The sequence below is a fragment of the Trichomonas vaginalis genome, chromosome IV (genome assembly GCF_026262505.1).
Source record: "Trichomonas vaginalis G3 chromosome IV, whole genome shotgun sequence".
NCBI lineage: Eukaryota > Parabasalia > Trichomonadida > Trichomonadidae > Trichomonas > Trichomonas vaginalis.
In genome coordinates this window covers 3253078-3267282 of record NC_067206.1, presented here as the reverse complement: position 1 = coordinate 3267282, position 14205 = coordinate 3253078, and the positions used below count along the sequence as shown (strand labels likewise).

At 31.6% G+C, this 14205-nt stretch overlaps 5 protein-coding genes across 5 annotated transcripts, besides 3 other annotated features; all 5 read left to right on the top strand.

Annotated features, from left to right (window-relative positions):
• Positions 1 to 265: 265 nt before the first annotated feature.
• Positions 266 to 4590, top strand: TVAGG3_0019900 (thyroid adenoma-associated protein-like protein family; the record flags this gene model as incomplete). The annotated part of the gene is made up of 1 exon (XM_001316814.1): positions 279 to 4328. One exon carries the CDS (start codon positions 279 to 281, stop codon positions 4326 to 4328), a length of 4050 nt encoding a protein of 1349 aa, XP_001316849.1.
• Positions 4591 to 4641: 51 nt separating this feature from the next.
• TVAGG3_0019890 (arginine transport) lies at positions 4642 to 5922 on the top strand (the record flags this gene model as incomplete). Its single annotated transcript, XM_001316815.1, has 1 exon — positions 4650 to 5801. The coding sequence occupies one exon, from the start codon at positions 4650 to 4652 to the stop codon at positions 5799 to 5801; it is 1152 nt and encodes a 383-aa protein (XP_001316850.1).
• A 165-nt stretch (positions 5923 to 6087) lies between these two features.
• Positions 6088 to 7460, top strand: TVAGG3_0019880 (nuclear-transcribed mRNA catabolic process, no-go decay; the record flags this gene model as incomplete). Its single annotated transcript, XM_001316816.2, has 1 exon — positions 6368 to 7396. One exon carries the CDS (start codon positions 6368 to 6370, stop codon positions 7394 to 7396), a length of 1029 nt encoding a protein of 342 aa, XP_001316851.1.
• Positions 7461 to 7837: 377 nt separating this feature from the next.
• Positions 7838 to 8876: a mobile genetic element.
• A 181-nt stretch (positions 8877 to 9057) lies between these two features.
• TVAGG3_0019860 (multidrug resistance protein YPNP-related family) lies at positions 9058 to 10494 on the top strand (the record flags this gene model as incomplete). Its single annotated transcript, XM_001316817.2, has 1 exon — positions 9058 to 10494. One exon carries the CDS (start codon positions 9058 to 9060, stop codon positions 10492 to 10494), a length of 1437 nt encoding a protein of 478 aa, XP_001316852.1.
• Positions 10495 to 11148: 654 nt separating this feature from the next.
• Positions 11149 to 11931: a mobile genetic element.
• Positions 11932 to 12492: 561 nt separating this feature from the next.
• Positions 12493 to 13295: a mobile genetic element.
• A 110-nt stretch (positions 13296 to 13405) lies between these two features.
• Positions 13406 to 13909, top strand: TVAGG3_0019830 (calcium-binding protein family; the record flags this gene model as incomplete). The annotated part of the gene is made up of 1 exon (XM_001316818.2): positions 13406 to 13909. The coding sequence occupies one exon, from the start codon at positions 13406 to 13408 to the stop codon at positions 13907 to 13909; it is 504 nt and encodes a 167-aa protein (XP_001316853.1).
• Positions 13910 to 14205: the final 296 nt, after the last annotated feature.

Here is a 14205-nt window from a genome sequence, read left to right as displayed (position 1 = left end):
TTCGAATCTTCCCACTAATACAACCATCATATTTCAGATATTAAGCTCTACCCTTTTGTATGCACTTATTAAAGGAACTACGTATGCATATTTCATGTACAACACTTACAGACTCATTCAGTATCAATTTAGCAGATAATTTCTTTGATTTCGAAATTTGATTTCAAAATTAAGTAGATTATCGCATTATAAATAATATTTTTGGTGATCGGTAATAATTCAGAATTTTTCATCTGCAAAATTTTCTATCGTCGATTTGAGTGGTCAAAAAGAATAGAATGGAGGAAATTAAAGAATTGCTTGTTAGAGATGTAGTAATCTCGAATAAAACACTCAGACAAGCTGATAATATCCTAAAAAACATTCTTGAGAAGGATGCTTCTCAAGCAATCAAAGATTTATCCTCTCTTTTCTGCGACCAAGATGCAAAACTATTTCCAAACAACTTCCTTCAGCATGCTGTTACACAAGTAGCAGGAAAGCAATTAGCTGATCAGTACGCTAATCTATGTAAAGAAAAATTAAAACTTTCTTTCTGGGAAGCAATACCACCGAACGTTTGTTCATTGATCAACTTTTGGACAATGTATGGAAACAAGATTACTTTCGAAGGAAAAGAAGTCTCATTTGTTCTTACAATTTGCAGAAATATCTTAAAATTCCCACAACACTCATTCAAAACTCTACCAAAAGTCATTGAAGGCTTTGTTGCCTTTGTAAATGAAACCAATTTCAGTTTTGGTATCGAATTACAAAGCCTTGAGAACGATTTCGAATCAACACACTTACTTTCCTACTTTACAACAGCATTTCTCAATGTTGCCAACCACGAAATGAACTACGAATCTCTTGGTGCTATCAGATTCATTGCCAGTTCCATGATGCACCTTCATTCCCAAGAAACTCTCAAAGGTGTCTTCTCAGTCAACCATCTCTCACAGCATTTACTTTCCAAGATGACTCAGCAAAGGTTTATCTTACTTTTGGCCGAACTCGCCAGAGAAATGAAGTCATCGGAAGACGCATTAGGAGTTTTTGACCGTGCATACAATCTATCGAAGACATCAACAGATCCAGATGTTCTTACGAACTGTTACAACGCTGTAACTCTTGCGATCACTACAATTGACAACATGAAAGACAAATTACAAGAATGTTCTGATCTAATGCTCAGAGATTTCTCAACAGCTAATGACCAAGTCAGGCTTTCTTTGTGTAGAATGTTCGATGCAATAATAAAGAGAGCAGAAAAAGAAGATTCAACAGTTGATGTTTGTCACTTTTTCATTGATGAATTTCTTGACATTCCATGGAATTCAAAACTAAAGAAATACACGATGCCAACACTTTTACAATATGTACATCCAGACAAAAGTGTTCAGTTACTAGAGACATTGTTAAAAGCATCAGAAGACCAAAACAACAAACCGTTTATTGCAAAATGTATTGCATCTTTTACTGGTCTTAAATATATCTGTTTGTCTTTCATTGATGTGATGATTAATGATGCAATCAATACATCACAAACAGCTGCATTAATTCCATTAAATGCTCTTCTTTTCCCTCTTTTAAGAGCGAACAAAGATTTAATTCATATTATGTATGAAAAAATTACAAAAGTGACACAAAAATTTGCCAAAGCGTGGTTGAAATTTGAACTTGTTATTGCAGCTCCTTCTGTAACAAAAGAAGTTAATTTTATTTCTGAAATAAGGGAAGATCTTAAATACGCCCGTAAAAATGGAAATTGGGATTTAAGGTGTCGATCAATGCATGCTTTTGCTTATGCAGGATTTCCTTATACAGAGGAAGATTGCGATGATTTCGTAAATGACATGGAAGGAATTATGTTGATTGACTCAACAATTCATCAGACAGCAATTTGTGATTCAATGAATGAGTTGTTCAAAAGAATTTCCACTCAAGGAAAGAAATTTTCAAATTTAAACACACAAAAATTCCTTGAAAACTTACTAAAGGTTGTAACAAAACATATGGGATCTTGCTATATCCCAACACAGAGATCATTCAGTTTCACAATTGCGAATAATTTGTGGAAATATTTCCCTCAAATTCATTCGAATGAAGATTTGATACTTTTGGCGTCACTTTTGAACGATAGAGCATTTGACATCAGACAGCAAGTTATTTCTACAATGAGAGAACTTGCAAAACAAGATAATGTCAAAGATTTGTTCGTTAATCTCAAATCAGAAGATGTAGAAAAATTTGTTTTGAGATTAGAACAAAAAGTGACGGTTAAAATTGAAGAAAAAGATTTTCCACCGATGGAATACGATCAGTTAGTTAAGATCAAGTTATTACTAGCAAGAAATGACACAACAGTTGATAATTGTGAATTTTACAAAGAAAAAATTTTTGATATCTTATATTCAGAAAAATTTGATGAAAATCATTGGGAAACGCAATCAGAGTTCTTCTCAGTTTTGTCTTACATCTGCTTAAAACTCAAATCAGATATTTCCCCAGAAAAAATTGAAAATGCAACTAAAAAAGTGTTTTTGTCACTTTTCAACACAAGAATTCCAGGCTTTGTTTGTCAAAGTGTTGAAACACTTGAGAGATTCCTAAAGATCTGTTATTACATTGGCAAATCTAATGTTGCAGATGAATTCACAGTCAAACTCATTGAAGCACTGAATTCTTATGACATGGCAAATATGAGGAGATCTGCAGGATTACCATTCTTAGCTTTGGCGTTGATTCGATCAGAACCAGCTAATTCACCACTAAATCTGTTTGTCAGACTCATCACTGCATTGATTAAGTTGATAAGAGAGACAGAGAATGATACAGAAGCAGCAAACGCAATGAACATTCTCAAAGCAATTGTTAATGAATCTGAATCTTCTGCAAAATGTGAACCTTTGTTTGGAGAAATTTTAGCAGTAATATTTGATGCTGCTTACAGATTTAAATCATGGGATGTTATTTCTGCTGTTGATTTAACATTAGTTGCTTTCTTACATAAGACTTGCAACATTGGAGGAATTGATGCAGCTGCTTCTACATCAATTATTCGCTACCAGTTCTTCTCTAAAATACAAAATTCAAGAGAAACTCTTTTGACAGCTTTGAACTCATTCAATTCTCACGCAATTTACATGGCAAATGCCATTTTAGAATTGTTCAAAGCAGACACAGGAGATAAAGAACTGAGTGAAGCAATCATTCAGCACTTGCAATCGAGATTATCAAGAATAAGAAGAGTTGCAAGTCGTGCTTTGTTGGCTGTTTATCCAATCACTGAAAGAAGGAAATTATTTGATATTTTGTCAGAAAGAATGTGCGGACATGGCTGGAATACTTTCCATGGATGTGTCTTGGCAATGCGATTAATAAGTGAAATAGAAGATGTCAAAGGTTGCTACGTTCCTTACATGAATGTAAATGTCATTCCTCCAATGGCAAGAGAAGATTATTTGATCTGTGCAAATGCAGCGAAAGTCAACATTCAACCACTGAAATTAGTGCAAGGACACTTTATTTCTGATGAAGCAAGTGCATTGGCATATTGTGGAATTTTCAGTGACACAATGACTTCGAGAACAATTGTTCCTTTGTTGAGAAATTGGAGTGAAAACAAAGAAGTTCCGAAAGAAATGTTCGATTTCCTTTTGTCAAAAATCATCTCTGATGATGTTTTGGATATGAACGAAGCTGTTTCTATCAATGCTTCTCAGTTCTTGTCAAAGAGATTGCCAAATAACTATATATCGAATGAGAAACTTCCGAAGTTGATTGATTTAGTAATGAGAGCTCATTCTGTTGCATTAAGAAGTTCTTTGATTTCTTTGTTGACAAAAATGGAAAATCCTGATATCAAAGAAATCGAAAAATGCAGAGATTTGTTCATTTCTGAGTCAATTGATTTCTCTTCTAAGATGACTCCTGTTCATTTATCATTGGCTTCTATTACGAATTTACTTCTCAAGTCAGAGAAATTGATTCCTGTTGTTTTCTTGTTAGTTATGAATGATATTCCTGCTGTTAGAACGAAAGTTTTGTCTTCTTACGCATTGATGAATAATGATGATATGAAATGCGAAATGTTCGTGATGGATGAGTTGTTGAAGAAGATTTCAAATGAAACGAAACATGAAATTGCAAAATTATGGATAAAGAATTTAGAAAATCAGTTGGAAGTTGATGAATGGGGTGAACCAACTTCTTTGTTCGTAGATGAACTGTTCATTCCTAGATATTGCGTCCCAGAGATTAATAAAGCAACAAAGAATATAAATCCATTACTTCCTATCTTAGAAATGAGAAAAGAATTCGTGAATATCGCAAAGAATTTAGCATAAATAAAATAATAAAGATTTTATTCATTTTTAAAACTTTTTTGTTGGCTTTTGTGTTTCGCTAATCTGATAACTAATATTCATGATTTATCGGTTTTTCCCCTATAATAGTTACTCCATGTTTGAAGTAAGTATGAATTGTTTTTAAAAGTGAAAAACGATAGCGTATATCTGGTCGACCATTATATAAGGCCAAATACTCTTTCAAAATATTCATTGAATTTATAAAATTTGTGAAATAATGATAATAATTGGAAATAGAAAGATTTTTTGTTCTTGTAAAATTTTTAATTCAATAGTTTACAATGAGCTCTCTTAAAAAATATGGAAGAGAATGATTTACCTTCTACGCTATGTCAGAAGATTACGATGATATTTGTAGCTATATCAAACAATATATCATTCTTTATTGTGCTTTCTAGCGCTCAAAGAATTATTTCAAGATATAATCAGCCAGGATTTTTACCAGCCATTGACCTTGCTTTAAGTTTCAGTGGTCTTTTTGCTGGTTCAGTTAATACAGCACTTACTCAACGTAATGTTTCATACGATATTCGATTTCTTTCGATAGTTATTTTAATGGGAGTTGGATACATTGGTTGCGCATTTGCTCCTCAATTCTGGATGTGCTTAGTATCTGTTTTTCTACTTGGTGCATCTTGTTTCTTCGGAGAATCTGTTATCATTGGTTACATGGCTTATATCAAGAAATCTTCAATGATGAAATCATGGGGTATTGGAACTGGTGTTTCAGGAATAATAGGTTCTTTACTAGCGATTATGTTCATTGACATTGAATTTAGTTATTCTCTCTCATTTTTATGCTTTTTACCATTTGTCGCAATCATGGCAGTATCATATTTCTGTATCTTACGAGAGAAACCACCCACATTAGATACAAAACCATTAGTTTCCGAAAATACAGAAACAATTACAGAAAATGAGGAGAAACTAAACTCATGCTCACCTGATTTCCTCAAGAAAGTCGTTTACTACTTCCTTACATATGACATTATATATTTTTCACAAGATGTGATTGCAACTACATTTCTTGACTGTGCTCAGACCCAAGATTACCACGCAACACACAAATATATCTTCCCATTATTGATGCTATTCGAAAATATTGGTATTTTGATCTTTTGTACTTCACTTTCATTTTTCCAGTTCCCTCATCTCAGATATTTAACTGCTTTCCAAGTTTTGAACTTCTTTGCCTGGATGTTGCAAGGAATCTATCATTGGATGCCAATTTGGTACGAATTCCTTTCTATCTTTATTGTGGGATCAATTGCTGGTTTGACTTATGCCAATACCTTCCATATGATACTTATTGATAATAAATTAACAGCTCGCGAAAAAGAACTTGGATCTAATGTTACAACGTTCAGTTCTACTGTTGCAATTGTTTTTGATACGATGTTTGGAATCATTGCAGAAAAGACATTCCTTAGTGCTTCTGTTCCAAGAAGCTGAACATATCTTATACTATTTGTTATCAAATAAATAAAAATCTATCTGTTATATTAGTATGTTTTAATTGCCTAAACTATACATGAATATAGATCAAAGCATTTGGCTAAACTTTATTTCATGTGAATAATTCAAAATAATTATTTAAAATATCGTTTAAATCCATGATGAGAAGCATCTTAGGCTAGATGGTATATGGAAAACCTAATCAAATGTTACATAGCTTATTAACGAAAATAAAATTTATCGAAAGTGTTCACTGTCATTATTTAATACTATTCAGATGAGGTTTCTCTGCAACCCAATGAATGGGAATCATTACGAAGCTTGGGAAAATTTTACGAAATCTGGAAAATTTCTGATTGCTGACATGAGATTTATCTTCAAATCTGATATATTCTACTCCCTGGCCATGTATATGTCCATAAAGAATCAGTAGATTTTCAATTGAATAGATTCAGTGCCTTGTTGATGATGCCCTAAATTTTTCCTATTTTTGATTTCACTTATGAATTTTTCAATAAGAGCAAAAATTTTTCATCAATTATTTTTCGGATCATTTTTCAATAATGAAGCTAGATCTATCTAAGGTTCCATCTTCACGCGTTGCTGTAATAATGACTGACGAAAACGATGACTTCAAAGCCCTCTCAGAAGTCATCAAAGACGGTGATATTATTACAACTCAGATTCGAAGGAAAATTGAAATAGGAAGCACAAAGAAAATCGAAATTCATGTTGCACGTGTTGAGATTACAGGCGTTGAATTCGAGCTCGGCTCAAACGAAATGTGGCTAAGTGGAAGAATTGCTGACAACTACGAGTTCGCTAAGGTAGGCGCCAGTCAGAGAGTACTTCTTCGTTTGGGTTCCAAATTCGAACTCTGGAAACATGAATGGACAAGCGAGGAAATAGAAAAACTGAAATGTTCCCAAGACAACAGTTCCGGCGTCGAAACATTAGTAATCCTGCTTGGCAAGCATTCAGTCTCTATTTATAACCAGCTCGGCAAGCACATTGCAACGAGCCACTACACTAATGAAGGGAAATTGTACGAGGAAACCCAAAAGCTCCTAGAAGACCTCGATAAATCTGATCTCAAGTGCATCCTACTTATCTCATCCAGCTCTCCAACAGACAAACTCTACAGTTATTTATGCGATAACTCACTTGCTTTGAATATCGCAGCAGTTGCCAAAGATAAAGCCATCCTCCAAGGAACATGCAAGGCAGATACAACAGAAGGAGTACTAGAAGCCATCGCCAAACAGCAGCACATTATCGATAATTACATTTACTCGATGTACATCAACGAATACCAGAAATTCAACCAGTCAATGCTCATGGATATCGATAAGGTCGCTCTCGGCAATGACAACGTAAAGAAAGCTACACAATACGGTGCAATTGACACTCTTTTCGTTACAGAGGACTACATAAGGAAAATTGAGGACAGCAAGAGAGCCGCTTTCAACAAATTCATTGAATACCTCAAATCTACTGGTTCAAACGTTTTAATTCTTCCAAAAAGACTTGCACAAAATTCAGAGCTAAACAACTTATCAGGTATTGCTGCAACACTTAGATTTAAGATTTAATCTACTTCTATATGTTTGTCTTGTTTGTTATATAGAGCTCTTTGGTTTCTGAAGTTTTATTTTTATTTTAAAATTTTATTATTTATAATTAATTTCTTTTTCATATAGATAATCATACTTCATTACGATTTTAAAGCTTAATCTCTATTGCTTTAATGAGTTTCTGGTTAAGATTTTTTCAATATGCAATCTCAACCGTTAAAGTGATAATTGGAAATAAGAAATTGCATTATATACTTGTAACAGATATATTGGCGTGATAATTGGATATATTAGGGAAAAATTAATTTATCGAGGTTAATTATGTTAAAAATGATGATTTAAGCATGTTTTTCACTTTAATATTATATACAGAATACTAAATGAATAGTTTGTTGGAACATTATCTTCGGGGATCAAAAATCGTTCCGTCTTCTCAATTCACTATTGAAAAAAGATTAGGGGTGCACACGAGAGGATCATGTAAACTTCAGAATTTAGAACCTTATTTTTAGGCATTATCTTGGCTACCTATTTAGGCTCGAAAAGCAAAAAATATCAAAAAATACAACTTGACTCCATTATGACCCTTTCATGGAGGTAGTTTTTATCCGCTAGTATTTTTCCTTTGAATCTCTTTACAATTCGAAATCAAATTCAAAACTCAGTAGAAGAAAGGAAGAATCGACTTACTACGGTTGTAATACGAATAAATACATATATTTAATTATTTTTATTTACATAATAATTGTTTGAAGCTCATATTCCATCAAATTTTTAAATAAAAACATTAAAATGTTGAAAATGTTCATATATTTTAATAGGGTTTTGGCACTTTATTGAGGAATTACTACATACATAGTCGAACTGAACTTGATATTTTGAAATTTAAATTATTTATCAAAATTAAAATTTAACTTGAAATTTATAATTATTTAGTCATATTTTGCATAATTCTAAGTAGATTTTGTAAAAAATCAAGAAAGAAAAATTTTAACGTGCTTTATTTTTTCTTTTTTATAATAATACATATTATTATATAATTAACATATTCATAATGTTTCACCCTTTCAAAAATATAATCCTCCTCCTCTCAAATAAACGTACATACGGGTGGCCTCTTTTTTCAAAAAATTAAAATTTGAAATTTTGGGCTCAAATATTAGAGATTTTTTCAACCTTCAACGATATATGTTGTCTATATCAGACCTCCTTTCTTTTTGATACTTAACATTGTTCCTAAATCTTAGCCGTTAAGGCTGTTCTGAAAATATTTTTTTTTCGAAAAAATTCGAAAAAAAATTCTTAAAATTCAAAAATCCCTTAATTCCTGAGGATTTTGGAAAAAAGTTTTTACATGAACATGTGTATATTATATGAAGTATATTGATAAGGTAAAAATCAAATTTTATTGCATATTCATCGAGAAAATAAACTAACGAATCCCTCAAAATTGAGAGGGTAATCCTCCTCTCAAATAAACGTACATATGGGTGCACCCTTAAAAATAAATCAATATTTTTATTAACCTAATGACATGTTATTTAATATTTTTTGTTTTTGGGAAATTATGCAGGGGATCATTCAACAAATTGAATGCCTTATTTCTCAATTTCTTTGAGATAATAAATCAAAATTGAGAGAGTAGTTAAAAAATGGAGATCATGGGGTATATTTCTTGAATGGATTACGAGCCAATCGAGTGCAAGTGTGGAGGTGATAAAGAAGAAGATAAACTCCTTGGAAGTTCAACTCCTTTTGCTACAACTTTTAAGTTGAACATTCCTGGTTTCTTTTTTTCAATCGCATCAGCATTTCAAGATGCAATTGACTTGTATTTCATCAAGGGAGGTTTTGGAACTGATGGTGTAACAATTGTTAGCATCGCAAGTATCATTAGACAGTTGGTGGTCGGATATTCATATTTCCATATGCAAGGAACATGTTCTAAATTCAGTGAGATGATTGCAACAAAGTCCTATAGAGAAGCATGCAAACTTTATGTAGAAATGATCAGAATGTCAATAATTCTCGGTGTTTTTGCAACCATATGTTTGACTTTTTCAGTCCCATATATACTGCCATTGATGGGAATTCCCGAAAATTTAGTTGCAAGTGCAAGAAACTACTTGATGCCAATTGCCTGCATACCATTTTTCAGCTTGAATTTAACAATTTCTGCATCAATTGTTCTCGCTTGTGGAAGAGCTAACTGGTATTCATTCATTAATATCAGTGCTCTAGTAATTTCTCTTGGTGCTGATCCTTTATTCATATATGTTTTCAAAGCACCTATTGATTTTATGGGCATTGCATTTATTTTAGGTCCTGTTTCTCTTTCCATTTTACTGTTGATTCTTTTTTCAATGAATAGATTTTGCATTAGTCCGAATTGGAAAGAAATCATAACGAAACCATCATCGCAATTCTGGAATTTGATATATCTTTCCATTCCTTCAACTTTATCAATCACTCTTAGTTCTATTACACCTGTTGTATTCTCCATATTCTTGAAGAAGTCATCGGAAGAAATAGGATATTCAACAGAAATCTGCACTGTTTACTCAACAACAATGAAGGTTTATTCAATGCTTATTATAGCTATTCAAGGAGGGACAAGTGGAATTGCACCATCTGTGAGTTATGCACTTCATAAAGGAGAGTCAAAGAGGCTTTATAGACTATTCGAATTTGGACATTTAATTCCAATGTTCACTGTTTTTGTAATATCACCAATAATGATTATCAATCCAGAAATTATCATCAAAATATGGATAAAGGATGAAAACATGCTCTCATTTGTTAATAAGATTTCTCCAATTCCATTTTATACATCGTTTATTGAACCATTTGTTCAAATTGTTGCTCCTTTAGTTATTGTTTTTGGACATTATGGGTTAGCAACTATAGCTCCTATTGTTAAAGCTTCATCTCTGATGATAGCATCAGTAGTAATGACAAAAGTGGTGAAAACGAATTCAATATTAGTACTTTATTCCTTAACAATTCAAGATTCTCTGAATTTTATAGCATCAGTCTTTGTGATGATATATGTATTGCATGAATACAAATCAAGCTTTTATGCTTTATCTCCGTCTACATCTCAGCAAGAAATATAATTGGTTATATATGTTATTATTATAAAATTAGTATATTAGAATTTTAATTCTTTTTTTGATCGATAATTTAGTATTCTTTTGTATTAACTGAAATACTCTTACAGTGCCTAATCTATTTTCATTGAAGCAGTAAAGAAAATCAAATGTAACTCTGTGCCAATCAAAACAAATGAATTAGAGAAGAAATTGACAAGAAAATGATGGATAAGGCATGCATGTTGCAGTAGCTGTTCTTGAGTTGTGCTTGTGTAATGATTTGAAAAGGATCGTATTCTCCTTGTTCGTTTTTGTTGTTTATTGGCACAAGATTTTTTTGCCAATTTTTTCAATATAACCTCTAATAATGCGATCGAGCGATCATCAATTAATAATTAGTTGATGTTTTAATTTATCTCATCGTGTAGATTGTAGTTATTTAGTTTTGATTGTAAAATATGCATAGAAACGTTATTATTTTATGTTGAAGAAAAATTGATTATAATCAATAATCTTGTATATATTTCTATCTTTGTTTTTGACAGCATATTCAAAAGTGCTAAACGATTCGTTATTATAAATCATCGTATTATTGTATTATGGATATATTTTGACCCAGTATTTAATCCAAAATTTCTCATTCAAAAGTGCCGATAGATAAATAAGAAAAGCATAACCAAAGGTACATTCACTATTTTTGACAAAATTTTAAATTTTCATGGGGTTGTAAATCTTATAATAACTAGATGAATAAGGAATGAATCCCAGTATAATGTGCATCATTATATTAAACACTATATGTAAGGCTAATGATTCTATTAACACTTATGAAGATCTATAGTATTTGAGCAGATAAATTTGATAATTTCCAAAACTCTTATATTTCAAAATTAAAGTGTGCGAATGCATTTAAATGAGAGCAAAAAGAGATTGATGCTGTTAAAACTAGGTGTTAATTTGCAATTATTTCGCATCACAAGAACTACCCAGTAAATTCGGCTATCTTTCTTTGCAATTATTCTCCATTATACCTATAATATAATGGTTAGGGTTTGAAGAAAAGTTACTAGAGAATTATTGACTTTTGAAATAATGCAGAATTTTACTTGAAGAAATCATTAATTTATGAGTTCCAAATTGCTAAGCATGACGAAGGATCATTAAATTTGCTACAATTAAATACATTTATTGCAGAATTAAGATTTTTGAAATTAAAAGTTTGAAATATTGCCTTTTTGAATAAAAATTTAAATTTTATTATATAATCATGATAATATCTTATAGAAATTAAAAGAAAATATTTTAAACCATTCAAATATTTTGAATGTCTTATCAATTTAAAATATTAAAAGATAGCTTGATTTTATCATCATTAGTTGTTATCAAAGTTTTCTTCTTTTGATGAACAACAGTAAATGATTTGTTAATAGCTTGTCTTCCTTTTTTGCACCAAAATCAAAATTCTCACCCGATCAGTAATCGAAAATTTTGTAGCATACGATTATTTTCCATTGAAAAATTATCACTAAAAAACTTTAAAAAATTAACTTTTATTCTTAATTTCATGTATGAAGGAGGTAGGAAATGACTTTAAGATTGACATCCTATTCATGGCTAAAGTTTTAGGAACTTTGAAGCCTAATTTGATATTGAAATTTTGGAAGATCAATGAATATGGGGATAAAAGTTGCATATCCTTGGACATTAAGAGGACATGTTATGAGAGTGGATAGCGTTCGACGATTCACTGAAAAAGTTACTCCTCGAAAAGACCTAAAGCCATCAAGTTTTTTGAATATTTTCTATCGTCTTTTTATTTTTAGTAAATTAGGATGCTCATTAAACAGTATGATTAAATATACAAAAATTTTTAATTTATTTTTCAAGGGAAAATAATCGTACGCTACAAAATTTTTTCGATTCATCATTCAATTGAGAATGATAATTTTGTAGCATATTTAGAAAAACGCTCGGTCGCTGGCGCTCCCTTCGCATTTTTCTAAAAAACGCTACAAAATTATTAAGTTATGATGATAATCTTGCACTCAATTTTGAAACTCTCTGATTTACAAATAAGCATTCCTTTGGAAAAGCAGTCCTATTATGATTCAAGATATTTTAAAGCCCCCATTTCATACAATGCGCAGATATATTCGAAATTGCAAGAACTCTCAAGAAAAATGCAGCAGCAAAGAAGATTCCATAGTTTCTAGCATCAAAAATTTACAACCTTAATACAACAGTTAAAGAGAAGCTCGAAAAGAAAATAATTAACCATAAAGCTGGAAACCATTCGATATATACTATTAGATCTAATAAAAAGTTAATTATAACATATTTTACATGCTATTTGTTGACTCTGTTCCATTATATTACCATATATATCTTTTTGAAATCTAAAATATTTTTACGATTTTAACTATGTGTTGTTGAAACCATATATCAATCTTAGCTAAAGTATAGTTTATGAGTTTGTCACCATCTAACGTATGAATTTTCAAAAATGTCAAATATGTTTATTTTTTCTGTATATTCAGCCATAATTTCAAGTAGTTATACTATTCAACTATTATTTAATATTTTTATCGATTTAAATATATGATGAGATGCTTAGTTCTCCCGGAAATCGATTTTTAATCGCAATTTTAACTTTCCAAAAAAATTCAAAAATAAAAATCCCTCTCAATTTTCTAAGTTTTCTAACTCGCCAAATCTCAAGCCAAATTTTTTTTGGCCCGTATAAATATTGTTAGGCACTATATAGGGATGCTATTTATCCTATTTTCATCCCATTTTACTGTTATCGCCTAGTGAATGTACCTTTGCATAACCTTAATTATTTCATGTATATATTTGCACTGCATCTTCAGGTATAAATTTTCCCAAAAGCCGTTATTTTGAAAACCATCAAAATAACGGACTTCATTTTTCATCAATGAGTGACGAAGAAAGGATCAAAGCCATCGAAGCCCGTTTTGATGCCCTCGATGAAGGCCGTGACGGAAAGATGAAGCCAGCAGAGTTCAAGGTTCTCTACGACGATTTAGAAGGCCGCGAAACAACACGAGAAGAGTCCGACATCATGTTCAGAGGCATTGATATCGATGGCTCCGGCGAAATCACAAAGAAGGAGTTCATGGATATGGTTAATGCCATCGTTAAGAAGGATGAGAAGTACCAGTACAAGATGATCTTCAGAGCTTTCGATAAGGACAGATCCAGATCCATCGATGTCAATGAAATCATCGCTATTCAGAAATTCCGTGGAAAGGAAGTCACAAAGGAGGAAGTCCAGAAGTTCCTTCTTGAAGAGACAGGCAAGTCAACAGGCAAGCTTAACTTCGCCTTGTTCTACAAGTGCCTTACTGGCAAGTTTACACCAAAGGAAACAGATCCTTATGATGGAATGTTAAAGTCCAAGTGTTGCTTATTAATCTAAACAGGTTATGAAAGTATATTATTTTTAAATCAAATCCTTTTTATTCTTTTTTTGAAAATACATCAAAAAGCTGTTCAATATTTCAATATTCATAAAAATATATATTAATTCTCCACCAAACTCGTACTAAAGCATTTTTCCATGAATTTTAAGTCTTAGGAACGCTCGATTGTAAATCATTTGCCCATTGCTCAATATTAACCAACGATCATTATAGATAAATTTGATTTTAGCAATGAATAATATATTTTGTTGCAATAAGGATGTCGTTTTGTCCCCCAGGGGGAATATTGCGT